This window comes from Dermacentor albipictus, unplaced genomic scaffold (genome assembly GCF_038994185.2).
Source record: "Dermacentor albipictus isolate Rhodes 1998 colony unplaced genomic scaffold, USDA_Dalb.pri_finalv2 scaffold_26, whole genome shotgun sequence".
In the NCBI taxonomy this organism is placed as follows: Eukaryota; Metazoa; Arthropoda; class Arachnida; order Ixodida; family Ixodidae; genus Dermacentor; species Dermacentor albipictus.
The window spans coordinates 140,434-162,891 of NW_027225580.1; the positions used below are offsets into that span (position 1 = coordinate 140,434).

The 22,458-nt window shown below is 47.9% G+C and overlaps 1 protein-coding gene across 4 annotated transcripts in view; it reads right to left on the reverse strand.

The window, feature by feature from the left end:
- The window catches only part of LOC139052528 (uncharacterized), a 330,782-nt gene that overhangs the window by 73,106 nt on the left and 235,218 nt on the right, over positions 1 to 22,458 (reverse strand). For all 4 annotated transcript variants that reach the window (XM_070529643.1, XM_070529644.1, XM_070529641.1 and 1 more), the window contains one exon: positions 20,370 to 20,474. In XM_070529643.1, coding sequence (XP_070385744.1) covers positions 20,370 to 20,474 — 105 coding nt within the window. The remainder of the gene's footprint in view (positions 1 to 20,369; positions 20,475 to 22,458) is intronic.

The window sequence follows — 22,458 nt, forward strand, 5'->3', positions numbered from 1 at the left end:
ACATATTTAGAGGAAAAGGAGCGTGGCCATAGTACGTGGCTGCGGTATACGCGCGACGCAATCTGTGCTTGCGGTTCTGCGATCAAAACATCAAATGAAACCCCTTTAAGATGTATATCAGTCCGCCATTTTGTGCCGCTGTTGTCAAAAATAAGATCTCAGGGTGCTGGGTGCCTTTTGTTCTGTGTACAATATGTTGCGAGAACTGAAAACAGCCGTTTCCTGTTTTCTTCATTCAGTAACCTGCCGCGTGCATCGGCACTGTGATACCCTTTCGTCCATACGTGGTGCCGGCCCGTATTGACACAACGACATGACCTCGAAATATAGTACCCTTAGGCCATTTCTTTAAAAAATCACTATTTGTGTAAATGAGCGTTTTTGGTTACCTAGAAAACAAGAAAAACATATTCAGCGGTAGGTCTCATTTTTGCCCGGCGTTTCAGTTCTAGCTGAAAAGAGTCGGTGAAAGCAAATTTACAATAAAGCTAAGGTGACCCACAATCTGCACGCAGCCGCAAGCCCTACACGCGCTCCAATGAGAATAACCTGCCAAAGTTAAGGTCCTGTGTCAGCTGGCGGCTCAAGCAATTTTTACTTTTTTTTCGCTTCCGCATCCGTTCTGCCTGCGTCTGCGGCAAAAACTTGCAGTGGGAAGGCAGACAAACAGAAATTGGTGGAGCCAGGTGGTAGCATAATGGTTAGCTTGCCCATCTCCCAAATGCAAGATGGTGCATTTGGGAGATGGGCTCGAATTCCGGTGGTTTGTTTGTGAAGACAGTTTTCTGTGCTCTCTGGTGACTGCGAAGCTCAGAATGATGCGGCAGCCTGGCGACAACGGTAGCCGTCAACGCCACAGAATAAGCGGGAGAGCAAGGTCACACCTAAAGCTGAAAGCACATTCAGAGGAATTACACTCTGCTCTTGTCGACAAAAAAAAACGTGATGATTAATGAGCTGTGTTGTTCAGTGAGGCTGTAGACGTATAATGTCACGATAGACAGGACCACGCTCCAATCGCGCTGCTCAGCGGAGATATACATCGACACCATGTCAACTAGCGTGCAACTGATGCTTCATTAAGGTCGTTGCGTGTTTGTGTTGTGCCTAGCAGGAGTGAGTAGTGTAAGAGATGACACTGGAGAGAAGGTGGTGAGCGAAGTCCACGAAAAGTAATTCAGCATAGCCATATTGAACGTCGACTCCATGTTGAATAAAGCCTGCGACTTCAGTTCCTCAGCCGCCAGAAAGGCTTCAGTGGTAGCATGCCGCTGGGCGTATTTGGTAACCACAGCGATAGAGGAAAGGGACGCAGTGAGTTGGCCGCCCTTTTCGAGCTCTGGCATAGTTTGAAAAATGAATGTAGCGAAGTATGACGCACAAGATGCTATATGTCAACCCAAATGAATCAGCGTGGTCATACTTGCGCGACACGCCATGGTGGCCTGCCACCAGGACATCATGAAGTTGCAGCCCTGAGAGTTGAGAGCGTCAAAAATGCGGGCATATTGGGAAAGGTGAAATCGCTGGAAATTTCAGGACAGCATTAGCCTTAATATAAAAGATGACTTAAAAATAAGAAACCATAACGTTGACAGGGTGGCCAAATTTTGGCACAAATAGATTGGCTGATGAAGCAGTTCAGCTGAAACGCAATGGTGCCACATAAGGCGAGACTGTCACCAAGGGATAAACAACGGTCAAGTAGGTCCTGTGGCCAATGCCAGCGCTCGGCAGCTGTCAAGCGACTGCACGTATTAGCGAGATGCCTGGTCGTCAGTATATGCAGTATGATTCGGGCCTGAAATATTGGACGCGGACGCCATCACACTGAATACAGTGCATTCTACGGTGTCATTCTTCGACAGCAGGTACCGATTCTCACGCAATGTGGACGGGAACAAATTGACTCACGTTCCGGCTGTCACATTCCTCCTACTGCCAACATTCCTTCCCCTCCGTAGTTGCTTAGCTTTTATTGGCGTCGGCTGATAATCACGAGTTTTCGGGATCGAATCCCAACCACGGCAGTCGTATTTCAATGGGTGTGAAATGCCAAATCCCGCGTACTTAGGGTTAGGCGCACGCTAAAAAATCCCAAGTGGTCTAAATTATTCCCGAATCCTCCACTACGGCGTGCCTCATAATCAAATCGTGGTTTTGGCAAGTAAAACCTCATAATATATTATGTAACATTCGTTAAGGATGTCCTGGGTAGTCGCACAACTCTTGACTACAATTAAGCGTCAGGAGTTGTGCACGAGGTCTTTGAGTATGTGGATAGCCTTTATGGCGTTCGATAGCTGCTAGTCCTCATTACGGCTATATAATAAAGGCGGAACGGCAACATGGTAGAGAATGCGGAGAACACACAAATCCCGCATATATTCTGCACGATAATTTTAAATAGCGCTCTTGCTTGCCGCATGCGGATAACCGCCATAGGAGACTACTTCGGAAACTAACTGCAAGTACGGTCTATGTCACACCCAAGGGTGTACCTGGCCTGGCGGCCAGTAAATGTGGCGTAATATTGCGAGCAGCTTTGGCCATAGCATGCTAATAGACGACGACACAGACTGAAGTGACTAGCGCAAGACTGGACAGCAAAGGAGACTAAAGAGGCTACAAGGACAAGCGCCCAGTTGGAAGCTTGCGCTTATCCTTGTCGTCTCTTTAGTGTGTCGTGGCCACTCTTGCGCTAGTCACTTTAGCATGAAATACCAACTAGCCCGGTCTCACACCCTGCGACGACACAGGGACAGTTTGCTCAACTCTTGTGTGGTGACTTTTCTGTCAAGGTGAAAAACTAACATATCCATGTATATGTCTTAATACTTAAGCACATCTAGATTTGCAGCTGAGGCGGTAGCCCATAAGTGTGCATTGCAAAGTCCCTAGTGAAATAATTGTGTGCACGTTAATGAATTCGACAGGGGAATATCAAAATCCGTCCACGACGGCGTCTCGACTAGACGCTGTGCGATGTTAGAACGTTAACAATGTGTGCCGACTGAAGAAAGGCTGCCCCGAAGTACTTCTCACGGTTAGGCTAGCCTCTTTCTCCGTAGAATGAAAAAAAAAGAGAAAGAAAAGGAAAAGAAAAAAGAAAAAAAAAAGAACCGTATCAAAAGCCCAGAATCAACCATTGCTCATCGCGACTAAACGCTCTTTGGATGACGAGTAATTTCCAGGGGACGAGCGAATACGCTTTATCGAGAACACTAATAACGCCGGCAGGACAAGCATGGTGGCGAAGTGCAATGCGCAAGGATAGCTTTTATTTTTTTTATGTTTGTTTGGTTGACGTCATCACGCGTCACCGCGGGAAGTTTGAAAAGCTTAAGGTAAGTACGCCATGTGGTGGCACTCACGCGAACTAAACCCTTGTGTCCAGAAAAGCTGGATACGTGCATGCCAAACGCGACCCCATTCAGACATGTTCGTGTGTAAACTGGTCCTATTTATACATGTTTGTTGCTAAACAGGTCCCTGTCAAACCCAGTTTAAGCCTGTATAACCCAGTTTGAATTTAAATAGGATTTTCCGATAGGTGCAGTACCATGTAGCTTGATGTCGAAAAGGAATGAATTGGCGTGTTCGACCCGCCAAGGGGTGTAAGACAATGGGTTACAGGGCAGCCATCACTTACGAGGCGCCCCGCATTGGACGCGGTGAACGTCGAGCCATATGGTCGAGCAACGCGGCGTTCGGCGCAGCAACGAAACGCGCGCCTGAGCAAGCGGAACGAACCAAAGAACTCAGTATCTCGGAGGGGGAGATGATGCACGCCAGCCAAACGTCGTGATCGGCACGGGCAGAGAGATAGACAGATAGTGATCTAAAGAAAGGAAGGACGCTTGATTCTGCAGAGGGAGCAAGGCGAAGCGTTGTCAGGGGAGAGAGAGTCCGGGCCGCGACCCCCCTTGCACCGGTCCTCGCACAACTCCAATGTTAAACTCCCTCACTCATTTAAAAGTATCGCCAAGCTTTGATCCAGCCGACAACGCCTGCGATAGGCTGATCGGTGACATGTGACCTTGCTCCGCCCCTTTGCCGCCATGAAAGTTCCTGCGCGCCGGGCGAAGAGCACGCGTTTCGCCTGTTGTTTGCCGCAAGATGGCTCTGCGTGTGCAGAAAGCGCAGAAGAAATGCAGCGGAAGCGCGCTTCGCTACTCGTGTAATTGCGACTTCTGTAAGTTACATGTTCATAATTACCGATATACACCGCAGTATAACTTTCCACGGCTCGTTTCTAAGGCAACACCGCATTCACTAGAGGCGCGTTTGTACCGCTTGGAAGCATCGAACTCGTGGCTGAGTGGTAGCGCCTCCGTCTCACTCTCCGGAGATCCTGGTTCGATTCCAACCCAGCCCATCTTGGAAGTTGCTTTTTACTTATGAAGTGCCTGCCGTGATTTATCGCTCACGGCCAACGCCGCGGACACCGACACCGACGCCGACAACACCGGCTTTTTTGCGACACGAGCTCCTTAACGCTATCGTGTTAAAAGGCACGTCGAACGGCGCTTATGAAGCAAGCGGTCTCGAAGCTCGACGTCTAAACGCTGTGCCATGTCTATTTCTTACGTCGGCACGGGAGAAAGCGTCTGCAGCTGCGTTGACTTGGGCCTTCAATGTATGGTGTGTCCACGGTGAACTTGGAGAATAAATTGAGGTGACGTGTATCACGTGCGGTATACAGAGAGAGTATAAACATTATAGAAAAGAGCACACGAGCGTAGGTAGCTCTTCCGCTCCGCAGTGGGTCCCTCAGTCCAGGAGTGCAGCGGCCTAAGCTGCCCTTCTCACTCGGTTGACCAGGTTGAGCTGGTCCGTCGATTCTGAGCTGGACAGCGCTGCCTTCCATTGTTGTGCGGTGGGGTGTGTCATGGGTGTGCCCATGCCATGTGTTAAAGCGTTCTGCATTGATCGCAGTGTGGGCATTTATAGCAAAACAGCACAGGGTGTACGGTGCGGTATAAGTGTTGGGAATACCGCGAAAAGCTAACCTCAAAGGCCTGTGAACCGTGAGGACGCGAAAGCTTGAAATTATAAGACTGCTTATGAAATACTACTGGCATGGCTGTTTCAAAGACGTAGAAAATTTTGTAAGATCATGCGATGCCTGCCAGCGCTCTGGTAAACCAGGAGAGACATGGACAGCCCCACTAACGGTAGTGCCCTTATTAAAAGAACCTTTCAGACGACTTGTAATAGACACGGTAGGGCCTCTTCAAAAAACAAAATCGGCCTACAGGTACTTGTTTACCATGCTGTGTCCGGCTACGAAGTTTCAGAAGCAATCCCTCTGAAAGAGCTCAGCTCCACTGAAGTAGTAGACGCGATTTTGACAGTGTTTGCATGACTTGGGTTTCCAGCCGAAATTCAGGCAGATCAAGGGTCAGTATTCACGAGCGCATTGACTTCCACATTCTTGCAAAAGTATATCGAATATATATATTCGATATAAAAAGTATATATCGAATGGTTCAGTGATCGGCCAGGTAGAAACCAACTAATAACGCATGAAATAGAGCTGACATCAACCGAACCAGTAAAATCAAAGCCTTACAGGGTGTCTCCAAGACAGAGAGAGATTATGGAGGCAGAGATACAGCGCATGCTAGAGTTGGGAGTTATTGAGCTCACTGAGAGTGACTACACGTCACCGCTAATACTGCTAGAAACCCCTAACAAGGGCCCTCGTCCGTGTGTTGACTACAGGAAGTTAAATGCCATCATTAGGGATCAGCTGTACCCGATACCCAACGTTGGGGAACGAATTGAAAGAGTTAGCGCTGATAAATACATTTCAAATATAGATCTCGTGCGGGGGTACTGGCAAGTTCCCCTTTCAGAAAGCGCCAGCCGCCATGCCGCATTCATCTCACCTGTAGGCACTTTTCGCCCTATCGCACTCAGCTTCGCGCTGAAGAACGTGCAGTTTAGCTTCTCTAAGTCAATGGATATTGTCCTAAAAGACTTGCAGGAGTTCGCCTTTCCATATCTGGATGATGTAGCAATTTTTTCGGACAGCTTGGAATAACACGTATCGCACCTCAAGCAGGTGTTCTCACTGTTGAGGGAAGCCGGCTTAACGATGAATGCGGAAAAATGTAGATTTGGTTGTTCACAGGTTACATATCTGGGCCATGTTGTCGGCCAAGGCACGAGACGGCCAGCCGAGCTGAAAATAGCTACGATTGGACAATTTTCTCAGCCGCGCGCAAAAACACACCTTCGTTCATTTTTGGGACTTGTGGGGTACTGTCAACGGTACATTCCGAATTACTCGCAAATGGCAAGTCCATTAACGGACGCCCTCTGAAAGGGAGCACCGAGTAGCGTACACTGGGATAAGGACAAAGAGAACGCTTTCCAAAGTTTCAAAACGCTATTAGTTTCTCGTCCTGTGCTTCGCGTGCCCGACTACACAAAGGAATTCATAGTTCAATGCGACGCAAGCGACAGAGGTATGGGCGTGGTACTTAGTCAGGTCGGCGACGATAACGAGGAGCATCCTATCCTCTACGCCAGCTGTAAACTAAATGTAAGAGAGGAAGCCTACAGCGCTTCAGAGAAGGAATGCGCTTGTTTAGTTTGGGCCGCCCAGAAGTTGTCGTGTTACTTGTACGGAGCGAAGTTCATCTTCGAGACCGACCACTGTCCTCTGACGTGGCTCAGTCTAATGTCACACAAAAATGGCCGCTTGCTCCGATGGAGCCTCACTTTCCAAGAGTACAGCTTCTCAGTCGAATATAAGGGAAAGTTGCATAGCAATGCGGATGGTTTGAGCAGGCTCATTTGAATTTCGCGTTTGAGGGTCCTGCCTAAATTTTAGGGTTACTAGTGTTAATTTTATGAAGCCAAGAAGATGCCCTCTCATTTAGCAGGATTCCCTCCATGATTCCTGAATTTGTCAGCACGAAATTGCGTGAGAAATTGGCATAGCGAAATGCAGCATTTTTTTTGTTTCTGCACTTATTTTTATCTTTTCATTTTGTGAAGCCTAGCTGGTCTAAAGTGAGAGCCAATGTACGTCATCTCGGCGCAGAGCCGTGTTGTGGGGTTCATTTCGCAGTTGCCTGTCTTTGTTGGATGTTTTGGGGCGGGGACGTTACACATGTGGTTCATCATCATCATCATCATCATCATCATCAGCCTGGTTACGCCCACTGCAGGGCAAAGGCCTCTCATACTTCTCCAACTACCCCGGTCATGTACTAATTGTGGCCATGTTGTCCCTGCAAACTTCTTAATCTCATCCGCTCACCTAACTTTCTGCCGCCCTCTGCTGCGCTTCCCTTCCCTTGGAATCCATTTCGTTACTCTTAATGACCATCGGCTATCTTCCCTCCTCATTACGTGTCCTGTCGAGGCCCATTTCTTTTTCTTCATTTCAACTATGGTATCATAACACAAGTGGTTACTGCGAGCCAAGACATCACCCCCTGGCCACCAGCCGTTCTCTTGATGCCCAGCGGTTATCTGCGCTAGACAGTCGAGATTTTCCGGGCCATGGAGGCGCTGTTAAGAACGGCCAGCTGCAGTGCAAGTTTGCCAGCCATTTATGCCAGCGGTGGCAACCTCATCTTGGAATGCCGCCCTCAACCTCTAGCCTAAGTCGACTTTGTGTCGGCAACAATACGCGCATCCTCCACTCTCCATCGCTTCAGCTTGGATGTGGTGTGACTGAAGCAGTTCGACGAAGCCGGCTTTGTGCGCAACACGACAACGTGGACCTGATCTGCTACGGGTGGGGGAGTTGCCGCGGGAACGCCGACGAAGGCTCCTTCCCACGCACCGACCAAGACGCAAGACAATGTGCTACCCGGGACGGCTCCGAGTTCTACGAAATTCATGTGGTGTCGGTTTCGGACCGTGAACACGCGTGTGTGTGCATGTGTGTGTGTAAACCATCCCGCGGAGAGGCGGCTAGTTTACAAGGACTAAACGACCGTTCGCGTCGCCTTGTATCGCGGGAGGACCGAGCGTTTAAATACTGCTGTTGTGCGTATGCTCAACACACTTTTCTTAAGCAGTCATGTTGGACTGAGAAACTCTCTCAAGCAGTCGTGTTAGACTGACCTACTTTCTCTCGCAGTCATGCACTCTAAGAAAAATCCCGGGGAAAACGGGAGTAACTGCGCCGTTAGTCCTAAAAAGGGCGCTTTCGTCCCTCAAAGGACTAACTGCATGAATGTGCGTGCCGTGTGCAAATTTCGGAGAGTAAGTGTTTAGTCCCTGCTCGGAAAGAGAGCAATGGGAGGACGAACGGCAACAGTTACTCCCCAGGCACTTCGCTGTTTTCGTCCGTGTCATGGAGCGATGCGGCGAAAACGGTATTGTCTATAAATCGTGAATGGTTTGAAGTTCGTGCATTGTCTATTGAACTACATGCAAAGCAGCACCTTGCCTCTCCGTGGGAAAATTACGTGAAACGTAAAGCTGGAATGTGAAGAGGCATGCCCTTCGTGCGCACCCCATAAGTGAGCGATACACGTAAAACGCGCAAGTCATTGATAGACGCCTAGATTTTCTTGGTCAATAGTACCTAAGTTCCTTCCGTTCCAAGGAGGTTGCGAACTGAAGCGATGTGTATATAGCTCAAACGGCACACGCTAAGCGACAGAGAAATTGCCCTTCTCTGTCGTCTTCGGTGTCCCGTTTGAGCTCCTACACGTATACATGGCGTAGTGCCTCAGTTTAAATCATCCTAAGAATACTCGGGCTGATTCCTTTTCGCAGCCGCTTATGGTTGCAAGTACACTCAACGTTAGACTCTCACTGCATAGCTTGCACAAAATACGGAGTCACTTTTATATTGCCGCACTTGTGTTCCCATGCTTAACCATTTCTAAATATCCCGTCTTGTCAACAAAGCGGCGTGGTGAAGTTTCTTCTTCAAATTACACACAAACACACTTCCCGTTAAGACCTGGCTTCATGAAAAGGGTATATTCATCCCCTGGACCACCGACTGCTTATTATGCAAAAAACCGGAAACAATAGAACATGCATTCCTAGACTGCTGGGACGCCATCTTTCACTGGGATGTTCTGCAGAGAACATTGAAAAAACACTTACCCCTAGACCCATATGGAATAAGCTTCTTACCGATTGATAACACCGAGGATGTCCCGTATGACCTTATTATGGTCCTGAGCCTCCACGCAATGTGGAAATCTAGACTGCAATTCCAAAACGGAGACATTGTTGTTCGACCGGCTCGGGAAAATTTCATTGAGAGTGTCGAGTGTGTGAGAGATGGTTTCAAAGCGCTGCCTGATCCACCCCAATGGATCTCTGTATTTGATGAATTAGCGATGTTGAAAAGATTTTAGTACCGCGTTGACCAAAGTGTGGCTCAGACGTTTTATTCTTTGTAAACCATGATTTAGAACGTCGAAGTCGGCAATAAAGAAAAAAAAAAGAAGTGGTTAGAGTACCTGACTTGTAAGCGAGAGGGCGTGAGTTCGAATCCTGCACTCGGGCACGTTTTTTTTCAGCTCATTATTCTTTTTATTAGGGTATGAATGCCTAATTTTATTAATTCCGCCTTTTGGGAGCATCGGAAGGAACTACCGTTACTCCCTTGAGGACCATCGGGCAGGGGCAACTGTTAGTCCCCGAAGGAGTAAGCGCATGGGGAGAGTCAGTTCATCCCATGTCAGTTCGTCCCCAAAAGGACTAATGGTTGTGGCAAATCAGTTAGTCCCCAAAAAGGACTAACCTCCCTACCCCTTTTAGTCCTTTTTTTCTGAGAGTGTGCTAGACTGATGAACTGCATGTAAATACTGTAAGTAAACCCATATTCCTCGTTCTCGATGAGAAGCAGTCCTTCCCTTCGTCAACGTCATCAGCGTGGATAAGTTGGACGACGGCATGGGCCAGCTACGTTCGAATTCATGCCGGACTCCAATCTTGACAACGGATCAGGAGCGATGGGATTGAGCCCCCAACCCTGAGAGTCCACGAAAAAACATTGCCCAGTGATGTAGAACGAGCGGCTTGTCGTACGGCAAGAAGCACCGGCCGCCATCAGTGATTCTGCGGCATGATTCTCTGTCAGATGCAAGAGGAACGGGAATGACTTGCGCTGGCACCAAGTTTGCTGCGATACCAATAGTATGCGCCGCAATGAGGCCCATGCAGAACGGGAGCTGGGCCGAGAAGGGAATCTGGGGCTCTATAAGGTAAAACTATTCCAACGCGTTTTTATTCCAATCTCCTGATGTCAAATTTGCGTAACCGCCGATGCCAGCATCGGGCGGTCACCCACATGGTTGTATGAACCGACCAATCGAACGCTTTCCTCGTTCATAGGAGGTCATTTTTGTTTGCCTGAAAAACGAATATCATTGCCTACATTATGCGGCTTGTCTTATCTGATTGGCTGACAAGAGGAGAGGAGCACGCTCAAGTGGAGAGGGATTCGATGGGGCTGAGTAATTGCGCTGAAAATCGATAACCGATGAAGAGGGTGGTGGCGGCGTCTCCGATTGGTGCGCTTCCCCTTACTTAGCTTGCGATGGCTCGTCCACAATCACGGCGGCATGCAACGGAACCTTAAGAATGACGCTAAAACGGATCCTCAGCAGAGAAGAGTTGGCAGATGGAGAACGCAGACGTGCTGAAAGAGCTCGAAAATGTTACATGGCCACGCAAAAAGCTTTATTATGCGCAAATAAACATGTGCTCCCCGGCAGGTGCGAGCAGCCAGTGCCTGAGCGATCGGCGGAACTCATCGTTTATTCCTTTCGGAACGGGGCAGCCTGCGGCTATTCAGATGTAAATTCAGGTTTGTTCGGCATATTAATGCATTTTTAACGTGTACACGTCATTTTGACGCAGTGAGTTTTTGTGGTTTCGTGACTTCGCGTGAGAGGCAGGGGAAGTAGATGCAGCCCGAAAATTTTTACCAATAGCCGAGGGCTAATGGCAAAAAGGCGTCGAATCAGAAATAACTATGTTTCTTTTGTTCGGTCAAATCACGCATAATCAGTGCGTACACGTCTTATCAAATGGGGAGCTATCGCGGTTTTATTGACGTCACGTGGCAGACAGGTATAGTGGGGGTGGTCCAAAAAAGTTTTTGACCAATCGCGGAGGACTGATTGCAGAATTAGAATAGAAAAGTTTGGAATAGTTTTGCGTTATAGCGCCCCTGGCACGGCAGTCGCGTTCTCCCTGAAGACGGTGGGGCGGTGACAGGCAGTGCAGTAATGGTCTGAGCAAGTTCGTCAACGATTTGCTCAAGGAGAGACTGCCGATCTTCGCGGTGCGAGAGCCGAAGAGCCGTTGTTGCCACAGCACCTCTTGCTGAATAGGCAGCGATGCGGTAGGCTGGTTCTGCAAGGCTGTCGAGTGACATGTCATCTGGGCCGCTATTTTGTAGCGATGCCTTATGCCTTATTCGATGCTATTCTTATCATCCACCACACACGGCCGCCTGATCCCGTTGATAATGGGGGCAGACCGTCGCTCTGACCACTGGCCAAGTGCGAAAAGCCTGAAAAAGCATAGAATCGGAAAAGGCATCGCTACAAAATACCGGCCCTGATGTGCTGGGCAAGGCGACCACCAGATTCTGCGGCACATGCAAGGAACGGTTCACGCTGTAGCGGGCTGTTTGCGTCCAGCTAACAGTAACTGAGAAGCCGCCGCATACCGCGTAGCAGTTCAGGAAGTCGACGGTCGCCGAGCTCCTCTTCGTTGAGTAGCTGCTGGAGGCGCCAGAGCACAGACACAGATTTGCTTTGCAGCACCGTCGTCTTGAAGTGGTCATAGGGGCTGGTAAGGTGGAACACGTCCAAAATGTTTTGGAACTTATCAACTACCTGTGCACACAGCACCGAGACGGCGCGGAGAAACGTCGCGCGCTACGAGGTAACGCGCCGAAGGTCAAGGATGGCCTCCAGCAGATCAAACAAGGCTGCAGAATTTTGCACCCAAAACGACGGCAGGTGCATCTGCATCGTAGCGAGGCCTTCTGCGGTGGTCATCAGTCTCATTCGTGGCCTTGTACACGACAAGGATAGACAGTTGGGCGAGTTGGTACGGTAACATGATTTTGGCTTCTAGCGCGAAGTGAAACACGGACACAGAAAGGAGCAGACAGGACGAGCGCTACATTACATGACGCCGTGCTCGCCGTACATTGACGTCTTCGCCACCACGTGTTAGTGACCGAGGTTGGTCCACTACAACAATGTATGAGTCAGTGAGTGAAAGACCTGAGAACCGTTCTGCCTGACGGCAGGAGCCGACGAAGCTCTTTTTATTCGTCTTCCATTTTCTTGTAATATCGCAGCTTGCTGCGCGAGTAGGGAGACATTCTTGCCGGAGCACGCCATATATAAAAAGCGGCCGAGCAAGTGACGATGGCTACTAGAGATCTTAAAAACAAAGCATTAACCCAAAGAAGCACAATATCGCAAATTTGCTTTCACTGCCTGCGGGACATCATATATATTTAGCGCTTCTGGCTGCTTGCGACTATGCCATTTTGTCCGAGATAAAAGTGACGCAGCGATGTGCACATGCGAGTATGTGCAAACCTGCTGCTGCCAAACTCACAAGTATGGAGCGAGCAGTTTCAAGCTTGCAACTCCATTTGTACGATACCTTATAGACGCGCTTTGTTTGTAGCTAAACGATCATGAGGTAGCAGTTCTCAGATTGTCACCTTGGTATTCTCTAATCATTTAACACTAACTCAACAGGCACTTCAGCTTTCAAGGTCATGTAAGGCTTTTTACACGTGCTTCTCGAAAGCTGTAGCGAACAACCTTGTCTATAGATGAGCAATAGTTGAACAAGGACTGTCGCTTCAGTCAACGTTAAAGTTGGGGTACTTGTCTTCGTCAAGGTAGCAACTTCGTCAGGGCAACAATTGCTACCATGAAGAAGACAAGTAATCTTGTCGAAACGTGGCTCCAGCGACACTCACCGTTCAACGACTGATCACCAATTCAAGCCTCCATCTTCGTGTAACTTTCTGTCTGGTCCACAGAGTGTCCTTTAGCGAAAAATAGATTCAGATCTTGTATGCTCATGAGCTGTCAAGGCAAGATAAATTTACTCTTGCGTGGCACAATATAATTTATAAATATAACAACTCAAAACGAACAAGGGATGAAGCAAGAGTCGGAAAATGGCGCATGCTTATCATAATATTCATTCGGCTGCCGAAATCAATGCCTGTTCATGTACAAGGCTGTCCGGCACAATTGCACGCCAGCAGGGTCGTATTCTTTGCAAGAGGAAAATAATATGCGGTCATCTCCAAGAAATGTGAATATTTGTTACGTTTCCGTTATTATTTTGTGAAATAATCATTATGGATGTCGTGTAAAAGTTAACAAAATCTTATTCACTGGTCGCGTTCACGCAAGTTCACCAGATAGTATACAGCGACTTCCTTTTTTACTTTGATCACTTTTATATTAAAAAGCCTAAATATATTTTTTATTAAATCACGTCACTACAGATGAAGTATCTGCCTAATTACTTCTATTTAGTAAGTTACATTATCAACCTCTTCGTTCAGACTTTACGGCAAATGTTCATGTGGATTAGAAAGTTGAACTGAATGGCCATAAAAATCTACCCACAGGTCCTTCCTTTTCAAAATCGCCATACAGATGCAAATAACGGGCATCAACACACTCGCTCGATTTATCGGATTACGTAAGCACCACAGCGAAGCGCGACTTTCACTGCGTCCCCCTGCGACGTATCGGGCAGCATAAATTATACTTCGCTGTACTGCGCGATAAAGCGGTCAGCCTCGACCCTTCTCGCTGAAGTGATCATGTTCACAATCGCGTGCTGCGAAAACCGGCAATGAGAATCAGCTCAAGAGCAAGACGGCAGCTTCATTTTACGTCCCACCTTTACGTACTTCTCTGCGTAGCGCAGCTACACCTGGGTAGAAGGAAATAGGATTGGGCATGTTGATTAGTCATCGTAAGGCAAGTAACATAGCGCTGTAAGGACGAGGGACAAGTCGGGACAGTCCCTCGTCCTTAGTGCGCCGTGTTACTGTCAGACCTGCCGCTTCGCGGAGCCGCGCGCTTTATCAAGCAAATTGAACGAATTGAACACCAGGTATTTTGTCCCACATGACTATTTTGAATTGATGAAACCTGTAACTATATACTGAAATGACCCTTATGCTAAATTTAAGTAACCGATTGTTATTGGAATTAGTATAGTTATGAATGTATTCTTTTGGTATTTCTTGTAAGTGATCTCTACCTGGGCCATTAATGTATCTGAGAATAAGTTAGTTATGTTCGTGTGTATTTTCTTTAAAAAAAACAATATTTCTTAAAAAAAAGGCAGTGGCCAGGATGTATCACGGACGCGACCGTAGTGAGGTGTATCGGCACTAGGATACTGCACTGACGTAACCCGACGCACAAGTCACATTGATACACGCATTAGAAAGCTCACATGCCTAACTTAATGTACAGCTAGTTGGTGTCTTGCAGCCTAATTTTGCAATCATGCTCACTTCTTATTCGTAGTGGGGCGGTTTGTTTTGCAGACGGTGTTGGGACACTAAAGTAAAGAAATGAGCTCCCTAATGGTGGCGCCCGAGACCGCGCTGCGCCGATCTACCGTGCGCTTGCCTCGTCTCTAGCGCTTGCACTCCCTATGGAGACGGACACATTCCGCCGGGGTGAAAGGTGTTGGATATATGTTTGTCTTGCTGCCCGGGTCTCTTCACGCCATTTCTGCCCCGTATACGGGTCAAACGCAGGGGGGTCATAGTCGAAAGAGAAAACGTGAAATTTCTGCAGCAACTTGCACACTCGCATCCCTTTTAAGCCCTCATGAGCACCAGTGTCAGTTTGCTAAATAATACCTGCTATGGGATAGTGAGTTCTCTCAAACGCAGCCGTTTATTGTCTAATGGAAAAACTTACTGTCGGCCTATACGCCGCTCGGAACGCCACGTGCGAGGCTCAATTTACCTCTCATTACGTCATGCGTGGCAAGCGACCGACGGGATCAGCACACGCGACGCGTGCGCTGTCAATTAGTGGCTTACTTGGTCTGCAAAAGAATACAAAAGTAAAGGGCGTGGGTGGTACGGTTTCAGAGGTACAAGTGACAATGCCACAGAGAACATGATTTCGTTACATGTGGTCATAGCAAGCCACCTTGCGACCGATTTTAAAGACGTCCCGTGTCACAGACACACGCTGCACGTTATAAAGCAAGGACATGGCGGTCGACATTCTGCTTACGTCGCCTGTTTCAGGAAGCAACGGACATGGCACTCACCCCTCTCGGGCTGTGCAGAGAGGACGAATAGCTACGTGCTCCTCTCAGATGTGTCTACGCACAACAAGCGTGCATTCTGCTCGGCTCGCTCTACAACAGCGCTGGTTGGGCACTTGACAAATACTCGACTGCTGCCGCACCCCTTGCCTAGAGTGGCGGGCTCACTGGGCACATCTACGTGATTGTACGAACGCCAAGTGGCCTTGAAGCCTCCTCGAACACCAACCCGGTATGAAGTCTTCAGATTCTCCCATTATCGACAGCATACCTTGCGCGGCGTGCTTTTTGGCTTTGTGGTGTCATTACCAAACAAGAGGCCCCAACGCTCCCACTACAAACATCTGCTTTGGGACTTCGTGGAGTTGCAAGTGGAAAATCGGAGATAAAAATTCAATGAGTTATACTGTTCTTAGTTATGCTCGCTTTGTGAAAGTCTTTTCCCTTTATGACATCTCAGCGCACCAATCTTTAGCTTACGCTTTTTCTTTTAATGACGCAATTCACGGATAACGCCTCGGGCTCAGCCGAGAACAACGCTGTACCGAAGATTTCAAGGGGACTCGATCGCGTGTGGTGTTTGCTATGCCCCGTGCAACTGGTTGCATTGCTACTCATTGTCTCTCGCTCTCAATAAGGCAAAACTGCATTTATAACGCTTAAGTCCATGGTGTAAAACTTCTGCAGCGCGAAGCACTGAAGTGCAGAAAAAAGGAAGTCTTACACCATGGACCTAAACCAATTCGCCCACATCGCTAGTCTTATTCAGTGTACACCTATAACGCTACCGCGCCGTAATTTCATAAAATTCACGAGTGTCAGACAATTAAAAGCTGTGGATTTTATGGATCCTACGTAAAAATACGATCAACGCGGAGTCAGGAAACATTCGTGCGAAATACTCGCAAAGTACAAGCGAGTACACAGACGGCCGACAAGCGATCTTCTCCGCATCATCTCCCTGCTTCTTCGACTGCGACAAAAGTGAAACGCTAGAAACTGACCTCGCTTTGTCAACTTATTTTTTTTTCTGTTTCGTCCACGTCATAAAACCCTTTTCATCCTCAGCTTCAGCCACCGTGGGGGTGTAGTGGGAATGCATGACAGTGCGCTGTTAAGCCCGAAGGCGCGCTATCCAATCCCGGCCGTGGCTACCATAATTCAATGGGGGCGAAATAAAAACACGCCAGCGCATCGTGCGCGTGAAAGAACCTCAGGTGTTTAAAAATTAATTCGTATTTTTCCACCATTGCGCGCCTCATAATCGATCAGTGGTTTCGCACGTAAAACCCCGGAATTAAAATTTAATCAAGCTACACTCGCTCTTCGTATTTTGTCATTCACGTCTGTACAATGAAACCGATCTTTCCAGTTATTAATTCAAAATCAGTGTTCTCACAACATTCGAAATGAAACACATTGGCTTCGTCGAGCGCTAACGTAAGAGGTCGCAGTATTTTCCCCTGTCAGGATGTCCCATTTTGTGCGACCTTCGTACAGTCACCGGTTGACTACCTAGAGTTGACTACCCAGACTACCTAGAGTTGGCTACCTAGATTTTTCGGAAGCTTGAACGTGAATATCCTTTAGCATAATGCTTTCAAATACAGCATTTTCTTTCCGGAAGGTTGCCTCGTGCGCTGCTAACTGCTGCGAAGTGCCGGGTTACCCCATATGTGTACTTCTACGTCCTGTATACGGCTGAGTTACATTACCGTTGCTACGGCTGCCGCTTTCGGTACGGTCGCGCGTATTGTTTGTCGTTTTAGAACTGCATTTATAAACGTTCAAACCTTAATTTCGTATAACTCTGTAGCATTGGAGAATCTTTTTCTTAGATACCCAGCTTCATATTCACCATATCGCGAAGAAAAACAGACCTTCGCTTACCATCACTGCCACTTGGTATTGATGCGTTGCTTCTGCGGCACTACGCTAGCTGTTGGGCATCTATCACGCTAACCACCGAGCTGCAGCGCAACACCTTCCGTTTGGTAACTCGCAAGAGGTTGGCGCGCCACCCAGCCAGGCAGGTAGGGGGCGCGACATGTATTCGTCACCTTCTTCTGCGTGTCCGACCCCCTGCTGGGTGAGAGCCTCCTTTAAGGGCACGAAAACAACAGTCAGAGAAGTCCGTCTATAGAACGATTGCGCCACCGCGATCCTCGCTGCTGCTCGCACGGTTGGTGAGTTCAGAGCTCTACAATTTCTCATTGACACTTTTTGTCTAAATATAATATTTTAGACGTCGATTTATTAATTAAGACTAATAATGTAAATAGGCGGAATGCAAACAAATTATCTGAGTATCTCCAAGCGACGGCAAACATTACCTCGTTTCTGTCCAGCTACGTGGGATTTGCTCATTGTTAAGTCTTGGTTCGTGATAGTTGGGACACCCCGTGTATCAGGATTTCACTTCAAATGTTTATTGCACGCATAATTGAGAAAATTTGGGAGAAATCCATATAAGAGGGTTTGCGTTTCAAACAGTTTACATGATATTAGTAAATACATAAAAAATATACTGTAATCGCAAATACACATCACCCTTCTATAATCATAGAGCAATGTGAATATTATGATTCATTATCGTAGCATACTTTTTACGCTCGTGTAATACCTCGCGAAACTCGAAAAGCAACCCTAACTGCAGCAAGAGGAAAGGGAACACGTCTGTAAACTCCAATACTTTCACCTCCTCTCCAGCCGAGCGCGCAAAGGTCGCCAACCTGTCCGATCCTCACTGATGCGGTACCCCCTTCCATCGGCCCTCAAACGACTGCTTGGGGTGAAAGCGAGTTCTTGCCGCTGAATCTTCGAAACGCATCAGCTGGGTGCGCAGGTGCACGTCTCGGACGAATGCGGAACCGATATCGAGCAAGCTAGTGAGATTGCTGCGGCCGCGCGATCAAAGCGTGGCACTAAGGTATTCCGTCGAACCAGCGTCTATCTGGGAGTTTCAGTGCCGAAGATGTAGGAAGCGCGTGCGCTTTGCTGTTCTTTAGTTGTACACGAAAGAGTTGGAAGATGTACTGCCTCTAAATTCGGGGATATCCTACTTGCCTGGTAGCGTTGTAGTTTGGGCAGGCATTCGCGTACATCGCGGGCACTGACGAGCTCTCCAATAGCGTCGGTTGCTCCATAGCCAGTGTGGTTGCATTAAACGCATTTTAAAGGACAGGTTTCTATACTTAGCCAACCGCGATGTTTAACCTGGGGCTATCTAACGTAAAACTATTCCAATATGTTTTTATTCCAATCTCCTGACGTCAAATTTGGGTAACCGCCGACGCAAGCATTGGGCGGTCACCCACAGGGTTGTCTCAACAGACCAATCAAATGCTCCCTCCGTTCATAGGAGGTCACTTGTGTTTGCTTGAAAAAGGAATAACATCACCTGCACAGAGCGGCTTGTCTGAGCCAATTGGCTTACAGGAGGCGAGGAGCATGTTCAAGTGGAAAGGGATTCCATGGGGCCGAGCCATTACACTGAATATTGATAACCGGATGAAGAGGGCGGTGCCGGCGCCTGCGATTGGTCCGCTTTCTCTTACATAGCTTGCGGTGGCTCGTAGACAATCGCGGCGGCATGCAACAGAAGCTAAAGAATGACGTTAAAGCGGATCCTCAGCAAAGAAGAGTTGGCAGAACGAGGTCGTAAACGTGCCGAAAGCTATCGAAAACGTTACACGGCCGCGAAAGAAGCTTTAATACACCCAAATAAACCCATGCTTTCCGGCAGGCGCGAGTAGCCAGTGTCTGAGCGGTCGGCGGCAGCCATCTTTTATTCCTTTCGGAATGGGGCAGCCTGCGGCTATTCCGAAGAAAATTCAGTTTTGTTCGGCATATTAATGCATTTTTAACGCGCACGCGTCACTTTGACGCGGTAAGTTTTTGCGGTTTTTGATGTCACGTGAGAGGCAGGTGAAGTGGGTGCCGCCCGAAAATTTTTGACCAATAACCGAGGGCTCATGGAAAAAAAAGCATCAAATCATAAATAACTATTTTTGTTTTGTTCGGTAAAATGATGCATAATCAGTGTGTACACGTCATATCAGATGGGGAGCTATCTCGGTTTTCGTGACGTCGCGTGACAGACAGGTGAAGTAGGGGTGGTCTAAAATGTTTTTGACCAATTGCGGTGGGCTGATTGCAGAATTGGAATAGAAAAGTTTGGAATAGTTTTACGTTATAGCGCCCCTGGACCCTCCTATTCTTGAGCAACAGTGCATGGGCCTTCGAATGCCCCAGCTGCAAGATTGACCAACAAAGAATCGCTTGCGAGCAGACCTCTCTTCGGCGTAATCAGACTTTAAGTCGCTAAGCTGTAACAAGTGTAAGTATGCTGTCGTCTGTTGCAAGCGCACATACCTCTTAATGGTACAGAGCACACTTTTAAACGGCTTCATTTGATCTTCGTGTATTTGTTAAATTTGGCCTACCCAATTCTTTGTCCACTGCGTGCACACCGCACATTTTTTTTACACCATTAAGAATATTAATAGGGTGTTTCCCAACTTCGCACCTACTATTACTCCCCTCCCGTGTTTAGCACTTATTTTATTCAAAATAACCCATGATAAGGGCGCGTGCTAGGAAATCAGAACACAATAAATATTACTAGCATATACGAATGTTGTTAGCATACCTACTGCTCTACTCGGTACTGCTGAGAAATGTCCTTGCAAATATAAGATTGTTAAGCATCAAGCATTACAAACTTATTTGTCGCTACCCAAAATGCGTCCTTACGCAAGGTTTCTCATGAAATGAAGGAGCTTGAGTTTCTGGGGAAATTATACATATATAGGGTGCGCCAGCTAACGCTAGTCAAGCTGTTCCATGTCGCATATATATATATATATATATATATATATATATATATATATATATATATATATATATATATATATATATATATACATATATATATATATATATATATATATATATATATATATATATATATATATATATATATACATACATATATATATGTATATAGAATGTGTGTGTGTGTTATGGAAGAGCTTGGCTAACGATAGCTGGGACGCCCGGTGGATACTTACCTCCTTTGTCCGGCTTGATCTTGCGCTCTCCGCCCCGAATGTGGCATCTTTGTTGCGTGGGCCGTTGCCTGGTTTCGATCCACCTTCGTTCCTTTCGTCTGAGTGCTATTAAGGATGAATTGTTTGTCTTATAATTTCAGTTACGTAGCAATGGTATTAAATAACTCGCAAACAATGGAACGTATAACAAGCTAAGGGCAACAAATCTCTTTCGTTTCGCTTAAGGCAAACATGCTTTCTTCAAGGCGTTAATCAAATAAGGGTGTTCGTCTGCTGACAAACTAATTTACTAATTGGGGGTGTTAAAGTGTTTACTGAGTATACGTTTATGTCCTCGCCTTCTTGAATCCCGTGAATAGGTATGTGCCACTGTGACACAAATGAAATATAAACATGTACTGCATTTACATATGTGTCGTACGTCTCTCTGCATGACCTCTGCTCGCCATTCTTCCCTCGACGTGACAGAGATCAAACATCGCCTTTGTCATGGTGACATCGCTGCGTCGAGGCCTCAGGTTGTGCAGTTTCCATTCGGGCATAGGTTATCAATGGTGCACTGCGTAAAAGTCAGCAGTGAATTAGGCTAAAGTTCTGGCCTTTGCTGTGACATAAACATAGATATTCTGGTGGACGTGCGGGGTGCAGGCTACCACTCCCAAATCGAACACCGTCTACAAGCCCAGTATGAAGTCCGGTCGAGCTGACTCCTGTTCACGTACGGACAAGCCTTCTACTTCAAGGACTGCCACCTGAGCACGAGCCTCTACCCAGTCGAGTCAGAAAGATGAGTACATCGGTGCCGTCTTCTTCCTCAACCGCGCCGACCGAGGTCATCCTCAACCAGCCGCGGATCCCCACGTCCTTCCATGGAGACACCTTAAAGGATGTAGAGGACTGGCTCGATCACTTTGTGCGTGTCGCAGAATTCAACGGCTCGACTCCACAGCGCAAGCTACGCAACGCCTACTTTGCCTTCGTGGACTATGCGTGCACATTGGTTGAGAACCGTAAGGCGGCCCTATCGACATTGGACGAATGTCGACAGCAGCCAATCAGCACATACGCCAGCCTCGATCACAAGGAGCGAGCAGAATCTGCCATTCAGGTGAGAGTACAGAGGCCGAACGAAAGCGTCGCAATGTTTGTCGAAGATATGTGCCGACCTTTCCGAAGCGGATCCGTCCATGCCTGAAGAAAAGAAGCTCAGGAACTTGATGTGCGGTGTCAAGCAAGAGTTATTCGGTGCCTTAATACGCAACACACCAAAGACCGTTGCAGAGTTTCTCGCGGAAGCCATATGCGGAAGGCAGGGCCGCTATTTTGTAGCGATGCCTTATGCCTTATTCTATGCTATTCTTATCATCCACCACACACGGCCGCCTGATCCCGTTGATAATGTGGGCAGACCGTCGCTCTGACCACTGGCCAAGCGCGAAAAGCCTGAAAAAGCATAGAATCGGAAAAGGCATCGCTACAAAATACCGGCCCAGTACAACGGCGACGTGTCGACCCTGTCGCGTGACCATCTCGCTATACCGCTAGACAATACCGGCGCCTTGCGGGAGCTCATTAGGCTTATTTTTCGAGAAGAGCTCCGAAAGCTTCAGGTGGCTTCGGCATCGGCGCAGCGACTCGCTCTGGCTGAGGTCGTCCGGGAGGAGGTCAGGCAGGCAGTCCAAGCCTCAGAGCGAAGCGAGACACCACAGCACGAGGTACGGCAGCCACAACCTCGCATGTCGTATGCGGAGGCTGCGCGAAGTTCGTTGTCCCCGATTTTTCGTGACGTCAGCGATTTCCCGGACTTTCATGGTGTGTGCGCCGTTGAACATGCAACTGGTGACTTCAAGCCTCGCCGCACGCCATTCATGGCTGGAACACGACCATCCCGCACAAGCAACGTATGGCACACTGCATAACCGGAGGCCCTTGTGTTTTCATTGCGGTGGAGCCGATCACCTCTACACGACGTGCCCTTACCGCCGAGCTGGGCTCCGTGGATCTTCACTGAATGCGCTGTGCCCGCGCAATGGTCAACGCCCCCTGGAGATTGAAACATACCTCGCGGACGCCAGGACCTCGTTTGCCC